The 18,531-nt window shown below is 36.6% G+C and overlaps 4 protein-coding genes across 4 annotated transcripts; 2 read left to right on the forward strand and 2 right to left on the reverse strand.

Moving 5' to 3' along the window:
• Nucleotides 1–9,233: 9,233 nt before the first annotated feature.
• On the forward strand, nt 9,234–9,558 carry GCK72_008048 (uncharacterized protein; the record flags this gene model as incomplete). Its single annotated transcript, XM_003105677.2, has 2 exons — nt 9,234–9,392; nt 9,439–9,558. The coding sequence occupies 2 exons, from the start codon at nt 9,234–9,236 to the stop codon at nt 9,556–9,558; spliced, it is 279 nt and encodes a 92-aa protein (XP_003105725.2).
• Nucleotides 9,559–11,342: 1,784 nt separating this feature from the next.
• Nucleotides 11,343–12,302, forward strand: GCK72_008049 (uncharacterized protein; the record flags this gene model as incomplete). Its single annotated transcript, XM_003105804.2, has 4 exons — nt 11,343–11,447; nt 11,785–11,934; nt 11,992–12,081; nt 12,135–12,302. 4 exons carry the CDS (start codon nt 11,343–11,345, stop codon nt 12,300–12,302), a joined length of 513 nt encoding a protein of 170 aa, XP_003105852.1.
• Nucleotides 12,303–12,643: 341 nt separating this feature from the next.
• GCK72_008050 (uncharacterized protein) lies at nt 12,644–14,759 on the reverse strand (the record flags this gene model as incomplete). Its single annotated transcript, XM_003105704.2, has 7 exons — nt 12,644–12,724; nt 12,833–12,937; nt 13,133–13,228; nt 13,646–13,804; nt 13,854–13,937; nt 14,002–14,190; nt 14,586–14,759. The coding sequence occupies 7 exons, from the start codon at nt 14,757–14,759 to the stop codon at nt 12,644–12,646; spliced, it is 888 nt and encodes a 295-aa protein (XP_003105752.2).
• Nucleotides 14,760–15,064: 305 nt separating this feature from the next.
• On the reverse strand, nt 15,065–18,202 carry GCK72_008051 (uncharacterized protein; the record flags this gene model as incomplete). The annotated part of the gene is made up of 7 exons (XM_003105773.2): nt 15,065–15,281; nt 15,562–16,096; nt 16,253–16,721; nt 17,178–17,283; nt 17,335–17,450; nt 17,686–17,757; nt 18,026–18,202. 7 exons carry the CDS (start codon nt 18,200–18,202, stop codon nt 15,065–15,067), a joined length of 1,692 nt encoding a protein of 563 aa, XP_003105821.2.
• Nucleotides 18,203–18,531: the final 329 nt, after the last annotated feature.

Below are 18,531 nucleotides of genomic sequence, written 5' to 3' on the forward strand. Positions count from 1 at the left end.
CATTTAAACAATTAAAAATTCAAGAACGAAAGATAGAAAAGTCAACAAAAAACTAATATAAAATTTATTGAAACATTCCTAATTTTTTGTCGATTTGTGTTGATTTTGTGCCAATATCCATAATTCTGTCCATTTTTGAAGCCAATATCCTGTTGTAGTTGCCTCCGTCCGTTTCCGCCAAGGCAACACTTGATGCTCTGAAAATTTATTTTTCTCATTTTTATCTGGAAATAAATCGCTCACTCACGGAAAAACTGCTTGGAAGTAAATTGTTTCTGCATAATTTATCGAAAAATATTGAACTTCCGGCTCCATATTTCTTGATTTGAAAATCCGACAAGACTCTGAAAAATAGAAGTCATATACTGTATTTATAGGTCGCCGATAGACAAACCTCAACAAAATTGTTGTCCATTTTATCAGAATCGGCCTCCAGTTATTTTATCAACCTGAAAAACCATGAAAAATTAAGAAAATCAAAGAAATTTGAGAAAAAATAGGGAAAAAAATTCAAAATAAAAATAAAAATCGAGCCGGCCGCGAGGGAAAAAGTTAGTCCAATCATCCATATACGATCCGTTTGCGAAAGCAATCAGAGCCGCTCAGTAGGACGTCGTGAACCATCCTCACGCGATCTCGTATCCGAGCCGTGCGCGCACAGTCGATAGAAAAATTGGACATCCATAAACGGTCCGTGTGCGAATGGAGAATACGAGTCGTGTGCGAGCGACCTATCGCGAGAAGCGTCGTTACGGATCCGTAAAGACTCCGCACAAGATTCGCATCCGTAACGCGTCTACTCGCGAACAACCTGTGCTAGATAAGGGATTTTCATGCATGAAGGGTAGTTCCATCTTCAATACAACTAATTAACTTTGTCTAATTTCCGTAAGTTTCATACTGTCGAATTAAATTCTACTTCCGTCTTCACTTCTGCACAGCTTTGGTATGAAGCGTGTCGCGTCGCGGTGCAGGTTTTCAAAACTTATATTCACAGTGTTAAAAAAATAATAAATGTTTTGTTCAAAGCGGAACAAGAGTTTCTACCAACAAAATGAACATTCTTTATTAATGAGACGTGAATATTAAAGTTGGTTGTTATTAACAAAATATGGGTGAACTTGCCTTGAGCTGCCCCTCGCAAAAAACCTTTTTATAAATCTAAATAGTCCTTCCAGATGTTGTATGTTACATCCAATATAAGTGAATTGAATAATTATTGGAATAGTTATTAAATCAGTTAAAGTGAGGTATTGCAGGTACTGCAAGATGAGAAAAATTGACAGAACTAACTTGGATGTACTACTTACATTCTGTTCATTACAAGTGAAGCTCACATTGCATAAGTAGATAGGAAGAATATAAAGCTGAAAAAAAGAAGTAAACTCATATTTAAAAAAGGACTGAAATCATATTTTTATTTCAGATTATGACATTTCAGAAAATTCTGAGCAACTCTTATCATTGGAGCATATGCTAAAAATCGCTCTAAACGCTCTAAATTCCCGCTTTCCCGGCTCAAAATGAGCTTTCGTGGAAGAGTTTTCTCACGCGAATTGTTTCCACCGTGTAGTCCTCTCGGACAAAATAAATGTTCTATTCCTTGTTTCCTCGATTTTTTTCAACAAAATTTCGTGTTTTTTTTTCAATTTATATCGTAAAGTGTCAATTTATATTGTAAAAAGGTGACAAAATTTAGCGAAAATAATAAAAAAACTTACAATTTTTGCAACACAAATTGCTATTGACTGCCAGAAGATAATAATTTGAAGCTTATCTAGTGAATTATCATTTTTTCTGTTTCTGATATAAACAGGAAGATGGAAAAAAGTAGTGATGAAAAGAAGAAAACAAAGTATTTCGTAAAACCGCTGAAAATTATTGATTTTATCATTCAAAAAGAAAAACTCACTGGAAACTTGACATGAGGCGTCGTGAATCTATTGCTTTGATAATGTACATCTTGTGTGACAATAGTCAGATATAACAAGAAAATAATTAAATACTTAGTTTTCTTTCCAGGATTCACAATTTTCTCTAATTTTGGAAGGAAAAAAACTAAGAATCTCTGAGTAGCCAATAAAGACGATATAATGTGATATACTTTTATGAACCACCAACTTAAAATAATGAATGAGAGCGATACAAGTAGCGAAGACACACGAAGAATTTCATTTAAGTATGGATCTTTTTCTCCTTGAACTTTGAGAATTGCAGCCTTAGTTAGTGGAAACAAAAAAATAAATGTAAGTGAAGATATCATTGTAATAAGCGCGAGAAAGACTATTATGGAAAATAAAAATAGAATATTGAACAATGGGTAAAGCGAATTCTGTAACAAGTGTTCAGGGACAGGAGGAATTTCCGGATCGTTTCAGTAAATTTACCGGTAAAATTCCGATTAAAATTTACCAGTAACTACCAGTAAATTTTCACCGAAAACATTGACCGAAAAAGCCATTTACCGGTAAGTTACCTTTTTTGCTCACGAAGCCGGACATTTTGCAACCGGACATTTCAAAACCGTTGCATAACGTCCGGTTGCAAAATGTCCGGTTACGAGATGGGAGGACTCGTAAGCAAAACAAAACTTCATATTTACCGGTAAATTTACCGATAGATGGGCGTTTCGGTAATTTCTTTTTGATAAATTTTTACCGTCAAGTTTACCGGTAAATTTACCGAAACGTTCCAGAAATTTATGCTGTTCAGGGGAAGCCTGCCTTCAGAAACTCACTTTACTATCTCTAGTCCGATTTTTTATGAATAAATATACATAAAATGGGAATATACAAATATGAGCAGCTAATGAACCCAGAAAACCAAAAAGGTAAAAGTACTCATATAATGGTATATAACTTGATGAGTTTGTGCCTTGACTATTGGGGATATCAGATACCAGAAATTCATCCATGAGAATATAAAAGTTGTGTGAAAGAAAAACTGCATTTTTTTCAAAATGTTGGTTTTAGACTACATAATTATAGAGGCACATTCTGCGTAATGGCAAATTTGGAAAATTATCTTAGAACCAGAATTAGGTAATTTTTATTTATAAATGATACTCTCAATATTTATGGTAACTCCGTCGGGGGACGCGCCAGATCAGATCTACCTGCAATACAACTTGTACGGATCAGAACTGACCAAATTACCCGGAGTGGTTCGGATTATTCAAAATGGTTTGTTCATCATTCAGTTACTGGTATTTCCAGTGTATACTTATGTATTCTGAAAGAATCAAAAGCGAGATGAGAAGGTGAGAGGCATTGAAAAAAGTAATTTATGAATTTTTCATAATCTCTGGTCACTAAAATCCTCAAAAATTCTAAAGTACCATTTGAGTTTGCAAATAAAAGACTTCAAACAGCAAACTTCTTCATTTTAAAACATCCATTCCAAAGTCGTTGCTCATGAAAAATTCTACCCAAAATTCTTCTATCTATGACTCTGGAGAACTCGAGATCATCTCATGTATACTTTTTATTATCCAGTGGATTACATTGCCATTCTACGTCTATATTTTTCAGAAAAACCAGAAAAGAGATGAAAAAGTTGTTTTTAAACTTTCATTTTTATTGTACTTTTGAAAACCTCCATATTTTCAGATTCCTATCTATCCAATTGTCAGCCACGTGTTTAAAATTACAGTATTACATTATACATTTCAGCTAATTTCGTTATTACTTATGATCTTACAACCAATTGCATTGAACAATAAACTCCCATTCTATTTATGGTTCCCTCTGGCTCTCAACGTGTTTGCAGTTTTTGTATTAATAGAATTCTGTAATTTCTCAACTCAGGCGCTTCACATACTTTTATCCCTTGTTGCCATCCAACGATTTCTTTTTTATTTCTATCCGACCACTGAGAAATACGTGGCCCCCGGACAAAAGGCTACTGGTCGAGTGATTTTGTTGTTATATGCGGTGATTGTTCTACAAAGTGCTTACTGTTTTTTCAGACTTTGGTTTTTCGAAGTGCCATACGATTATACATTTCCTGTAACATTTCAAGGTAGTCGAAGTTTTGACTAATCTCTTTTCAGACAATGTACCATATCCTTAATATAATTTTTATGGCCTCCACTTTATTATATCTTCCAATATTCATTAGTGTTAGGAAAATGAGTCATTTGATGTCAGCACAACTCAATAAGCCTCAACTATTCATTTTCTGGCAGTCTCTAGCAGTTTGTATTGGGAAACTAGTGAGTTTTCGTGATATGTAAGGTTTCTTCAAATTAAAAAAGTTACAGTTACGGGTTCGACCAATCATTTCATTTTTAAACGGTGAAATGAAAAAGGAAAATGTAAGTGTCTTGATTCGGATTCATGTTTGACTGATATCTATACAGATGTATGATTTGCTGGATTACCTCGATCGGTGCACAATTCCAATCATCATTCAACTGACTTATATTGGGTGTAACAAACAGAATTTGAACATTTTATTCAGTTTGATGAGAAAGATTTTTATGAGAGATGGTTCTATTGTTCAACCATATATTATTAATGACCCTGTTACATCTACGCATCTACCAGAACTAATGAATAATTGAAAGTGTTTTAATTTATTTTTAGAATGTGGGAGTTGTACATTTTTGTTGTTTTGAATTTGTTCAAATGCCAGTCACAGAAACTTTATTCTTTTGGAAAATCAAATTTATCGTATTTAGCTAGCAGGTGGAAAAAACACTTATTGAACAATGAGATCTCGAAAATGAACATTTGTTAAGATTTTTCGGCCTCTGAGTTTTGGCCCCCCATTTATTTTCGGCCGACCCCTGATTGTAACAGAGTGCTCATTCTTTGCAGGTTTCGCAGTGGATATCAATGAAAACAGAAAAACAATTTATTGCTACTTCAAAGATGAGAATAATTTTGGAAATTATAAACATATTTCAAATATTGTGCATAATTAAGTATTGTATGTGGTAAAGTCTGATTGTAAAGTCCCCACATTGCCATGCATTAATTATTATGAACAGAAACCATCAAACGTTGATATTTGTAATTACGTAACAGGAAAAACTGACAGGTGATTAACTTCCGAGATTTTAATTTTAAAAACGGAAATAATTTCACCTGTACCTTACCTCAATAATACGTCTTTCCAGGGTGTCAAATAACCATCTGTACATAACTTTTCATTTCTCAAACCATGAACATTACCTCATTCCACGCCCATGGCTTCATCGACTACTACAGAGACAAAATGTCATTTTACATCATTTTTCTGGTTCTAACAGCTCACACTGTCTTGTTTCCATTCTATGTTTATGTGTATCGTGGGAATCGAAAGCGAGATGAGAAAGTGAGTTCTTACAACCGCGCTCTACCGAAACCGATGAAAAGAAACTGATTTCGATAAAGTTTTCAGAACTGATATTGGTTACTGTAGATTGGTTTCTGTGCAAACACTGTAGTGCACCATAATTTACGAAAAAATGATCAAAACTTGGAAAATTTCATTTCTAGTCTTAAAAAAACTTAAAATCGCTGGAAATCGCGATTTTTCATATCGGGTTACTGTAGATGCACCATATAAGAAGGGTCAAATTTCAAAAGTTTTTATTTTCGGCCATAATTCGATAGGTTTTGTGATATTCTGTAGCCAATCCAGGTTTTTGCATGAGGAGAGGAAACCATAAATTAGCTGTATAATAATACAAGAATTCTTGAAGTTAAAAAGGAAAACCAAATTTACAGTATTTTCCTATAAATTCATTTCTGAGTTTTCTATTTTTGCCGACGTGACCTATTAGTTTGTTAAAAAACTTTATTGAACAGAAAAAAAAACAAAGATACTTGAATAAATAAAGAAAAACACGTGAACTACAGAAAATGAACATGTTCAAATTCTGTAGTTTAAGGAGAAAGCCACGTGGACTACAGAAAATGAACATGTTTATTTTCTGTAGTTTGAAGAGAAAGCCACGTGGACTACAGAAAATGAACATGTTCAAATTCTGTAGTTTGAATAGAAAAAGGATAAAATGAACCCATTGAATGTCAAAAACCAATATGGTCCGAGTACTATTAAAGTGGAGAGTTGAATCCGGCCATGAAAAGACTATGTAGTGATGAGTGAGTTAGTAGAATTATCTGAAAAGAACAACGGTTTACTATGTCTCATGAACATCAAACTAACATAATCTAACAGCCAAAATGGTAGATTTCGGATATTTTGAACATGTTCCTTGAGAAAAAAATCTGAAAATGAATTTGTTTCGTCTGTGCTTCTTTTCCTGATTTCAAACATACATTTTCCCTCAATTGAACTGACATACTTTTGACAGAGAGACAACATAGAAAATTATCCGTTCCATGACAAAAATTAAGTATAACCGTACGCATTGTATGTATAAACCCATGATTAGAAAAAAATCAGATTAGCTGAAATTACTTTTAGATTACTAACCGCTCCATCAACCCAGAGAAATTGGAAAAAGGATTATATTTAAATGCATTGACAAAATTTTTTGAAGGAATAAAACATGACACGTGTCTTTTTATTTCTTCAGAGGAAATGAATCTAGAGCACATTCCAAAGTTTGCGGCGTGTTCTACTAAATAGTGAACGCGCTACTATTGTGTTTAATTCATTTTCAAAATGCATACATTAAAATATAATTTTTTTTCCAATTTCTCTGGGTTGATGGAGCGGTTAGTAATCTAAAAGTAATTTCAGCTAATCTGATTTTTTTCTAATCATGGGTTTATACATACAATGTGTATGGTTATACTTAATTTTTGTCATGGAACGGATATTGTTGTTTTATGTTGTCTCTCTGTCGGTCGAAAGTATGTCAGTTCAATTGAGGGAAAATGTATGTTTGAAATCAGGAAAAGAAGCACAGACGAAACAAATTCATTTTCAGATTTTTTTCTCAAGGAACATGTTCAAAATATCCGAAATCTACCATTTTGGCTGTTAGATTATGTTAGTTTGATGTTCATGAGACATAGTAAACCGTTGTTCTTTTCAGATAATTCTACTAACTCACTCATCACTACATAGTCTTTTCATGGCCGGATTCAACTCTCCACTTTAATAGTACTCGGACCATATTGGTTTTTGACATTCAATGGGTTCATTTTATCCTTTTTCTATTCAAACTACAGAATTTGAACATGTTCATTTTCTGTAGTCCACGTGGCTTTCTCTTCAAACTACAGAAAATAAACATGTTCATTTTCTGTAGTCCACGTGGCTTTCTCCTTAAACTACAGAATTTGAACATGTTCATTTTCTGTAGTTCACGTGTTTTTCTTTATTTATTCAAGTATCTTTGTTTTTTTTCTTTTCAATAAAGTTTTTCAACAAACTAATAGGTCAAAGTGAAAATTTGCATTCTAAAATAAAAATAAAGTAGTTTTCGTATATTTCCATAATTTGGCTACACTTTCCACATGCTGGGCGTAGAAGCGCTCTAAAACTGTAGTTTTATCCGTAATTCCAGCACCGAGAAGCATCATTGTCTAAAAGTGTATAAAACTACACATTTTAACGTAAATTACTGTTTTTTTCACAAAAATCGCCAACTTTTGAAATTCTACTCTTCTTATATCTTACGAAAAAATGCACAAAACTTGGAAAGTTTGATTTCTAGGCTTTAAAAACGAAAAAAACTAAATTTCGGTGCCGAAATGCACTATGAGTCGCTGGATATTGCGATTATGCATATCGGGTTACTGTAGATGCACCATATCTCACGAAAAAATGCCGAATTGATAATTTCCAGACACCTATCTACCCTATTATCCGTCATTTTTATATTTCCATGTTCCTATTCACCCTATCTCTTCCCATCATGCTAATATTAGTCCTTATGAGACACCTATTTATTCAAAAATCATTCAATTTGATAGTTGCAGCAATAATTATTTTTATTATACTTCTATTTCATTGGTTTGTGAAAGTCTATTATCTCTTGTTGTCCTTGTTAGCCATTCAGAGATTTCTTATGTATTTTGTGACGGATATCAGGGAGGCGCTGGATTTGAACAAAAAATTCATTAATATGATGATTATTTTTATTTATATATTGGTTTTTGGTCAGGACTGTTATTATTTTATGGAGCACTGGGAGACTCCAAATGATTATAGTTTTCCGGTAAATCAGAAAATTATTAGCTCGTCACGCTCCTTTCAACCGCGCTCTACCGAAATGCGTTTCATCGGTTTCGGTAGAGCGCGGTTCTTAGAAGCTTACTAAAGAAGGTCATATAGCTATGGGACGTGACCTATATCATTGGAAAGCTGAGAAAACGCTGATTCCAAATATATAATCAGTTTTTACCCTCGAGACCCGGCCTAGTATTCGAGAAAAACGGGGTCAAAGTAAATACCCAATGTTGGGATCTTTGAAAATCCTGACATTCGGACACACCGACAGACAGATTTACATAAAATTTGTGTGTTCAGTGCAGCCTTCCTATTAGGTTGAATAGTCTAATATTTTTAATTTTTGTGAACAAAAAGCTTTTTTGGGTTTTTTCCAAATCCTTATAACTCTGTGAAAACTCAACCAAATTTCAAGGTATTGATATACGTTTTGAAGGACTTGCTTTGGTTTTTCATAAAAACCACGTTTTGAAGTACTTGGAGCCTTTGGAATAAAAAGGTAATAATTCTCTACTTTTCCAAACTTTAACCTTGTTTTTCTCGAATATCAGGTTTCAAAAACTTAATATATATATTTGGAATCAACGTTTTTGTTTCCAGTTTTCCAATGATATAGGTCATGGCCCATAATTCCAAACTGACTCCATGTCCTTCTCTAGTTAGCTCGACACAGCTCTTACAATTGCTATCTACCGACCAGAAGAGTTGATGGAAGAGTTGGTGGAAGAAATCCGTAAATTGGCGGAGTAGCTTTTCTTTGGGACGGTAGCAAAAAGTGTTCAATAGATGAAATTTGCAGCATAAATTTGTCTATAGAATGGAAAAAACAGGACATTAAAATATTAAAAACTAAATGAGTTACAGTCAATTTAAGCCTGTATTCCGCCTTCCGCCCTGAGGCCATTTGGCCCTGTTTTTTCCATTCTATAGACAAATTTATGCTGCAAATTTCATCTATTGAACACTTTTTGCTACCGTCCCAAAGAAAAGCTACTCCGCCAATTTAAGGATTTATTCCGCCAACTCACTCTTCCGCTCATCTCTGCTACCGACACAATCAGTTTCGGTAGAGCGCGGTTGTAAGAACTCATTTTCAGAACATGCAACAACTCCTAGCAGCTCTCTTGATAGCATCTGCTCTCTTATACATACCCATGTATATCAGTGTTCGGAAATTAGGAGTTTTGAGTTCTGTGCAGCAGAATCAACCACAACGATACATTTTCTGGCAGACATTAGTAGTGAGTGTCGGCAAAATTGTGAGTTTTCTGAGTGTTGTTTTTTCAAAAAACTCATGTTTTGTAGATCACACTCCTACCAATCTGTATCTACTCAATCACCGGTGCAAACGACGCGGATGATGTGAGAATTGATGTTCTTACAACTGCGCTATACCGAAATCCCCTCTTGTCTCTTTTTCTCTGAGTCTCTCAATTTCGGTTTCGATAGAGCGCGGTTGTAAGGAGCCGTAATTTTGAAATGATATTCTAGATATACCTACTCTACACTCTCCTGGACATCACAATCATTCCATTTATAATTCAAGTGACATATCTTGGATGTAATAAACGGAATGTTGACGCTTTATTGGGTTCTTTTGAGTTAAAACGAATTTTGAACTTTTCAAACGGATTTTGTATATCATCTTCAGTTCAGCCGGAGAGGAGTGTCGCTTCAAGTTAAATATCTTAATCTTAATTATGCAATTAAATAAATATTCTTATTCTTTGTGATTCTTCCAGTTTCTGGTTATGGGGGTTATGGCACATTGGGTTTTTGGTAGCTTATAGAGATGTCGGGAAGTGAAAATGTTCTTATCCGGAAGTCGGAAGTCGGAAGTAGATTTTTTGCAAAAGTTCAAAAACTCCCATTTTCTGTCCTTTTAGACCATTTTTCCAAGTATTTCTGTCATATGTACTCTTCGTAAATTCCACAGTTATGAAATGTCGTAAATCGGAAGTAACTTTTATTATCCGGAAGTCGGAAGTCGGAATTCCGACAACACTGGTAGCTTAAAATGAAGCATTTTCTATCAACCGGTTGTTTTGGATTCATTCGGATACTTTCAGAATATTTAGAGTCCCATATTAGAGCTGTGCGGAATTCCTTCCTTCGACTTCCGCCTCAGAGTTGTATGGAATTCCGACTTCCGACTTCCGAGTTCCGCCTTCGCTTTTCAAAAATTCAAAAATGTGACTTCCCTACAACTCTGTCTCCCATTTTTATTTTAGGAAGTAAATAATTATCAAATTTTTGTATTATAAATTTTTTTGCTTATTTCCCCAGAAATAGCTTTAATTACATTCCCTATTTTTTTTAACTTGTCTGTTTTAATTTATTTCTGTTCTATTCTACCCACTTTTTGGAGCATTTTTGCTCTCGATTTTTTGTCTCTTCCACAAAAAGCCAATGTTTCAATGAATGTGATCGATAAATCCTTAGATTGGTCTGCTAGCTCAACTACAAACTACAACTCATGAGCTAGCATACCAATTTCTCGTTTTCCACTCCAAAAACTCAAAAAAAAATTTTCACTGAACCACCGTTTTCTCCTGCTCTTTCTCTTCCTCTATTAATTATTTTAAGCCATTTTTCGCATTAAAAACTGAAAAAAACGACGAATTCCCAGATTGGTCTGCTAGCTCCACTACAAACTACAACTTTCGAGCTAGCAGACCAACTCGTCGTTTTCCACCCCAAAACTCAAAATTTTCTCTTCTTTTCAAATTTTTTTTGCATTGGACCACCGACTTCTTCCTCTTTTATTATTCACATAAAAACCCTCCAAATGCTCCAATTTTGGAGAAAACCGGCGGGAAAAACGCGGTAAATTAATGGTAGAGGGAAGGGACGACCCGAGAAAATAACAAATTAGGCGGTCCATTTGTTAGTAGGGGGACTAATTGAAACACGGGGTAAGAGCTTCTGAAGGCAGCCAGCACAACGTCTTCTGAATTCTTGATGATGATGAAAAAATTCTTCGTGTCTTCTGAATCCTAACGTCTTCTGAATTCTTCTGAATTCTTCTGAATTCTTCTGAATACAGAAACAACATCTTCTTGGTGTTTTTCCACTCCGCCCCCTTTATTTTTGAATTCTAAATGAGATTAATTTTTGAAGATAAAAAATTTTGAAGACTCGACAAAAAAATTTCATTTCTTGAAAAATTTCTTGACGTCTTCTGACTTCTGAATCCTTTCCTCTGAACCATGGGACTTATTCTGGCGTATTTCCGACGTCCTAAGCTTGATGTCGAGAGAATTCGGGCGGTCTGGATGGACCATATCAATGGGAACGATGACTATTTTCAGGAGGTATGTTAATCTGTCTGTGTATCCGCGAATCCGGATGTCCAGGGTGAAAATAAATACGAAATTCGAGTTCCTTGAGGTCGTTCTCCTATATCCCGACGGTTTTTAGACAATTTTCAGATTTTCTGCATTTTGTCGTAGGATATGGTGTACGCACAGTTTTGAAACTACAGTACTCTCAAAATTGTAAAATGAGAGCTAGAGACGCAGAGAAAAAGTGTATGGGGGTAGTTTCACACGTAGAATCTGAATATCATGTCAAAAATTGTTTTGAGAAACGTTTTAAAGTCGAAATTTGCTTTTTTGAAGAAAAAAAATGATTTTTTTTTCAAATTTTCAGGTGATCCACCGTATCTGCAAACGGAACGATGGGATCCGTTGTGCCATGTTGACTCAAAACGCTCAGCATGCCGAGTCGGCCGCCGAGGAGGACTTCGTACTCTCCAATATTGCTGACCGGATTTCTCAATTCTTTCATCAGCTTATTGAGGTATGTCTGTCTGTGTGTCTGTCATGTCTGTCCGGATGTCCACAGAATTCTTTGCAGGACGACGTTCTTCTGAATACCGTTGAGCTCAAGAAGTGTTGCTATGACTTGGGACGTCAACATTCAGCGTACTCGAAGAAACAGTTCAAGGTTTGTCTGTCTGTCTGTGTCCGTTCCGGGTGTGTCCAGATGTCCAATTTCAGATTTCATTCTGGGAAGAGTTCACACTGACAATGATGGATGTCCTGGAACAAAACTACCCACAAACTACAAAAGAAGAACAGAAGGCGTGGCTTCATTTTCAGCGATTTGTGAATGAGAACATGTTGGATGGATATTTGGATGCGCTCTCTTATAATAATAAGAAATAAATTCTTGTTTTATAATTCACTATTGTGATGGTTATATTATCGAAAATAAGAAGAAAAATTAGAGTTTTGGGGTGCAAAACGAGAAGTTGGTCTGCTAACTCATGAGTTGTAGTTTGTAGTTGAGCTAGCAGACCAATCTGGGGATTTTTCGATCACATTCATTAAACAATTGGCTTTTTTGTGGGGACAGACAAGAAATCGAGAGCAAATAATGGGGAGAATGGAACAGAAATAAATTAAAACAGACAAGTTGAATATAATGGGGAATGTAATTAAAGCGATTCAATTTTTTTGGGGAAAAGAGAAAAAATATAATTCTTAAAATACAAAAAATTGACGATTTATTTACTTCCGACGGTCACTTTCATCGCCTCCAGACAGTTGAGAATTCCATCGGATTCCGGATTGCTTTTTGGGCTGATCTGCAATGAAAAATCGATAATTTCTGCTAGAAACTGTGATTGGTCTGCTAGCTCCACTACAAACTACATCCCATGAGCTAGCAGACCAACTTCTCGTTTTCCACCTACCTTCTGATAGCGATTAACCAAATTATCGATCGCGTCGACGGCGGCGGTTCCGGCCTTCTTCTTCTCCGACGCATTTTTCGTCGTTGAGGCGATTTGGTTGTTGCTCTGAAAGAAGGAAATCAATAGGATTTGGAGAGTTGGTCTACTAGCTCGAAAATTGTAGTTTGTAGTGGAGCTAGCAGACCCATTTTCATTATTTCTCATTTTTCACAGTCATTTGCAAGGTTTTCGATGGAATTTTTTGGTTTTTAGGACAACTTGGGGCGCTGCTTAGCGTAAGCAGCTTATGTGATGACTTACCAACAGAATTCCATATTGAGATCTCAAATCGGTCGGATTGATTTTGAGAGCGCGCTCGTAGTAGGCACGAGCCAGTTCGATGTTCTCGGCGCCACCCTGTAAAAAACGGATTTTGATTCAAAATTTTGAATATAAATCTGTAGTTTGTAGTGTGTGTGGTCTGCTAGAAACTACGAAATCATAGCTTCAAGGCCAAATTTGACAATTTTGGAGCCTTGGTCTGCTAGCTCGATCTTTGTTGTTTGTAGTTTTGCTAGCAGACCAATTTCAGTGTTTTTGACTAAAAATCACAGGAACTCCGGGATTTTTCGACGAAATCAGCTTCGGAATCTATTTATATGTCAGTTTTAGACAAAAATAGGGAAATTAGGCTGATTTCTTGAAAAATCTCGAAATTTTTGCGATTTTTAGTCAAAAACACTGAAATTGGTCTGCTAGCTATACTACAAACTACAAAGATCAAGCTAGCAGACCAACGCCCGATTTTTCTTCGGAAATCGGTTTCCTACCAACCTGAGTATATCTCAAATCTCCCAACCGTCTGAAATACATTGAATTGAGTGGCTGAATGAGAACACACTCTTCAAGACAGTGCACTGCCTTCGCCACGTCATTCTCCTGAAGGAACAACTCGCTGAGCTGAAGCCATGCCTCCGGATCGTTCAGGAAAATCTGAAATTTGAATTTTTAGGCAGCGCCGTAAAACTAAGCAGCTCCAAACCTTGAGGTACTCATTGATAGCACGAATCGCATCCAATCGCTTACCTTGAGCAAGAAGAACAGCGACTTTTCGCTTGCGATAGCTCTGGAAAAATTGAAAAATTGGTCTGCTAGCTCGAAAGTTGTAGTTTGTAGTTTGTGTAACCTACATTATTATTTGGATCCTCCTCGACAAGTCGATCATAGATTTCCAGTGCCTTTTGGTAATGTTCGGTGGCCTCCAATTGCATCGCTTTCAGCTTGAGGACACGGTTACTCTTTGGAAATTGAGCATGAAGGGAATCGATGCATTCTTGAGCCAAATCGACACGTGCCGCGTCGAGACCAGCGATGCAAACCTAGAAAGTAGAGAAAAAATGAGTTTAAAAAAGTGAAAAATCGATAGGATTTGGAGAGTTGGTCTGCTAGCTCGAAAGTTGTAGTTAGTAGTGGAACTAGCAGACCAAAATTAATTTTCTTAATTTTTGGCGTGTTTTCGATCGAATTTCTCCGTTTTTCTTTAATTTTCCAACGATTTTTCCGATTTTCTACCAGCTTTAACTAAAATTGAGGGAAAACTTATGGAAAAAATTAGTAAAAAAAGACAACAATCAATCGGATTTGGAGAGTTGGTCTGCTAGCTCGAAAGTTGTAGTTTGTAGTGAAGCTAGCAGACCAAAATACATTTTTCGCCGTTTTTGCTCAAATTTTGTTCACTTTTCTTCGTTTTTCTTGAATTTTCACGATTTCCTACCTGTTCCAACACCGCCCACTGCTCATCACCAAGCGACGCTGGCGACCGAGAGATGATGTGCTCCCAGATCTCAACGACCTCCTCACTACGACGAACACCGCATTCTCTCCATTTCTTCAACTTGGCACGTGCGTCCTCATACGATAATTGAGTCAAATCCGTAGTTTCTGTCATTGTTTTTTACCTTAAATGGAATTATAAGGAAAAATTCCATTGGAAATGTTGAAAACGATATTGGCACAGCAATAAACTACTGGGATAGACGAGAAAGCAAAAAGCAAAAATCGAATAAAATAACTTTTTAAAAGAACAAATACATTATTATGCAATAAATCATTTAAATCACTGGGTGGTTACAGGGTAAAGCGATCGGGATTTTTTGTGAAAAAACGGGGAAATTTTCGGAAATAATAACTAAATTCGGGGCCTAAATTCTTAATTCAATCTCAATATGAGATTTTCAAGAAAAACAAAAAAAATTATTCCATCGATGGATATTTCCAGTCGGTGAGTGGCACTGAGGTCTCCTTGATCGTCAGTGGAGACGTCCATCTCAATCCATAATGGGGACCGCCCGCCTTATCGTTGGTACCGGACATCCGGGAGCCGCCAAAGGGTTGTTGACCGACGATGGATCCGGTGGATTTGTCGTTGAGATACATGTTTCCGACGGCGTCACGGAGAACGTCACGAGCTCTGGAATTGAGAAAAATTAAGGAAATCGTTGATGTAGGTCTGCTAGCTCACTACAAACTACAGAAACAGAGCTAGCAGACCAACGAAAACTTTTCGCGCGATTTCTTTCTTTTTCGCTCGTTTTTTTTTCTAGAAACAAAATGAGTTATCAAATTGATCTGTTGAGCTACATACTATAGAAATAGAGCTAGTAGACCAATCAGAGGGAGTGACATTGGTCTGCTACCCCTGAGATCGTAGTTTGTAGTTAAGCTAGCAGACCAATTCTCGCGCCACTCACCTATACAAGAATTCCTTATCCTGCGAGAACACAGCACCAGTCAATCCGTATGGAGTGACATCCTTGACTGTCTCCAACACCTTATCCACCTCCGAATCCTCATAAACGTATACAGTGACCACCGGACCGAACATCTCTTCAGTCAACAATTTACTTTTTGGATTCGTCACAGTTATGAGTGTCGGCTCGATGAAATATCCAGTCGAATCGTCACATTTTCCTCCTAAAACGATTTTCGCCCCGTCCGCACCAGTCTTCGCGTAATCTATATAAGATTTCAGACGAGCGAATGCCTTGTCATCGATGACAGCCGATAGGAAAACAGAACCATCTCTAACGTCTCCCAACTTGATTTCTTTATGAATCTCAGCGATTTTCGATTCAATTTTTGGCCAAATTGATTTCGGAGCGTAGACTCTCGAACACGCGGAACACTTTTGTCCAGAGTACTCCCAGGCGGAACGGGCTGTACCAGCGGCGACGGCATCGATGTGAGCGGATGGGTGAATGAAATGGAAGTTCTTTCCGCCGCATTCTGGAAAAAAACTAGTTGAAAAATTGAATTTTTAAGAAAAAAAAAAGGGAGAAACGCAAAGATTGGTCTGCTAGCTCACTACAAACTACAAATCAAGAGCTAGCAGACCAAAATTGATTTTCTACAGCGTTTTTTGTCTTTTTTTTTTGCACAAACCTCCAATAAGCTTGGGGAAAGTGACATAATTATCCAAATTCTCCGCAACTTTTCTCCAAATCGTTTTGAAAGTGGGCACGGATCCAGTGAAATTGACCGCACTCAAATGCGGAGAACTCGTGATGACGTCACCGAAAACTGGTCCATCTGAAGGCAAGAAAGAGAGAATTCCAGACGGCATTCCAGCTTCTTCAAGCAACTCGTAGATCAAATAATTCGAGAGAACTGCCGTGTCCGATGGTTTCCAAAGCGACACATTTCCCATGAGTGCCGGCGCTGTCGGCAGATTTCCTCCGATTGCTGTGAAGTTGAATGGGGCGATGGCGGCGACGAATCCCTCCATTCCACGGAATTGCATCGTGTTTTTGGTGATTTTTGTGGAAATTGGCTGGTAATGTTCGAGTTCCAAAGCGAAAGCGGCGTTGAAACGGAAGAAGTCGATGAGCTCACAGGCGGCGTCGATTTCTGCCTGAAAAAAATAAAATTTGAAGTTTTTAGTGATTAGACTATCTTTTTCATGGAAAAATTGAAGGAAACTATTAAAAACAGGCAAAATTCGATAAATTGCGGTATTGGTCTGCTAGTTCTAATATTGTAGTTTGTAGTGAGGTAGCATATCAACAGCGAGTTCTGGCCATTTTTCTCAGAATTCTGAAGTTTTCATCTAAAATTTCGGTTTTTCGTCAGAAAAAAGAAATGAAAACAACTGGAAAATCACTTTTTTTTTCAGAAAAAAAGCATAAAATCAGCGAAATTTAGAAAATCTGACTAAATTTCGTCATTGGTCTGCTAGCTCAAACTATGTAGTTTGTAGTCTAGCTAGCAGACCAATATGCGATTTTTTCGAATCTATATATTTAGATATTTCAGTAATTATTGTTTAAAATCGTGCCGTGTCGGTCTGCTAATTGAACCATTTCTCTACCTGAATAATATTCTTTCCCTGTCCCAACATTGTCGCTGCATTCAACTTCATTCTATACTTTCCGGCAGCCAAATCAGCAGCACGAAGGAGAATTTCAGCACGTTCCCTGCAAAAAATCGATAATTTTATTCATTTTTATCACTGAAATCCGCCTTACTTGAGTGGTTTTCTCTCCCAAGCGGCTCTCGACTGAAGTGCCACATCGATGGCTTCTTGAATTTGTTCTCCGGTTGCATGTGTGTAACGAGCGAGCGTCGAGCGGTGATCGGATGGCTGAAAAATGTAGAAAATTCGATTTTTAATTTTAAAAATTAAAAATTTCGAAGAAAAACTACTAAATTGAGCGAAAATCATCGGGGCTAACTACAAACTATAGAAAAATAGCTAGCAGACCAACTTCGGCGGAGCGCAATTTCTCCAATTGGTCTGCTAGCTCTGAAATTCTAGTTTGTAGTTGAGCTAACAGACCAAAGTATTGATTTTTCCGATTTTCCACCTAAAAACTCACAATAACTTGTTTTTTCTCCAATTTATTCGTGATTTTCTTGTCTCCGATTCTCAATGGGATGTCGGTGATGTTCTGAAATCAATAAAATATATTAAAAAAATAATAATTTCTGCTAATTTCCCATTTGAAAAACTGAAAACTGTACAGTTTCTCTTCTCGTAAAGAGAAAAGCGAGATGTCTGCGTCTCTTGTAAACTAACACTCTCTTCTCAACTAGTCAATTGGATTGTTATCGCCTCTCTGCCTGTTTTCTAGGCCACTGTTTCGTCCCCAAATTTCTCAACCAAACGTTTTTTTTCAGTTTTGTATCAATTTTTACAATTTTCGCTGACTCATTCACCTTGCTATAATGTGCCAGTGCCGATTCCAAGTCTTGTCGCTCTTTACTTCCTTTTCTATACTCCAAAATCGGCTCATTCGTCTTCTTTTTCATGAAATCTGCAGAAGTCAGACCGCTGTATGTGGATACCGCGCATTTTTGTGTGAGCAGCGATCGGCGAGCAGCTAGTGTGAGCATTCTGGAATTTGATTGGAGTTAGGAGAACGAAATATTGAGTGATACGGTAGAATTAAAGACAATTTAATTATTTTTCGCCTGATAGATTTGATCGGAATAGACAAAAACGTGAAAAAAACGGCAAAGTGTTAATTGGTCTGCTATCTCTACTATAAACTACAAGGTCAGAGCTAGCAGGCCAACACTGGTCTGCTAGCACCCATTTTGTAGTTTGTGGCGAGCTAGCAGACCAATTTCAGTGTTTTTGACTAAAAATCGCAAGAGTTCCGAGATTTTTAGACGAAAATAGCCAAAATTCTCTATTTTTTGTCCAAAATTAACTACTAATG

This window comes from Caenorhabditis remanei, chromosome II, assembly GCF_010183535.1.
Source record: "Caenorhabditis remanei strain PX506 chromosome II, whole genome shotgun sequence".
Lineage (NCBI taxonomy): Eukaryota > Metazoa > Nematoda > Chromadorea > Rhabditida > Rhabditidae > Caenorhabditis > Caenorhabditis remanei.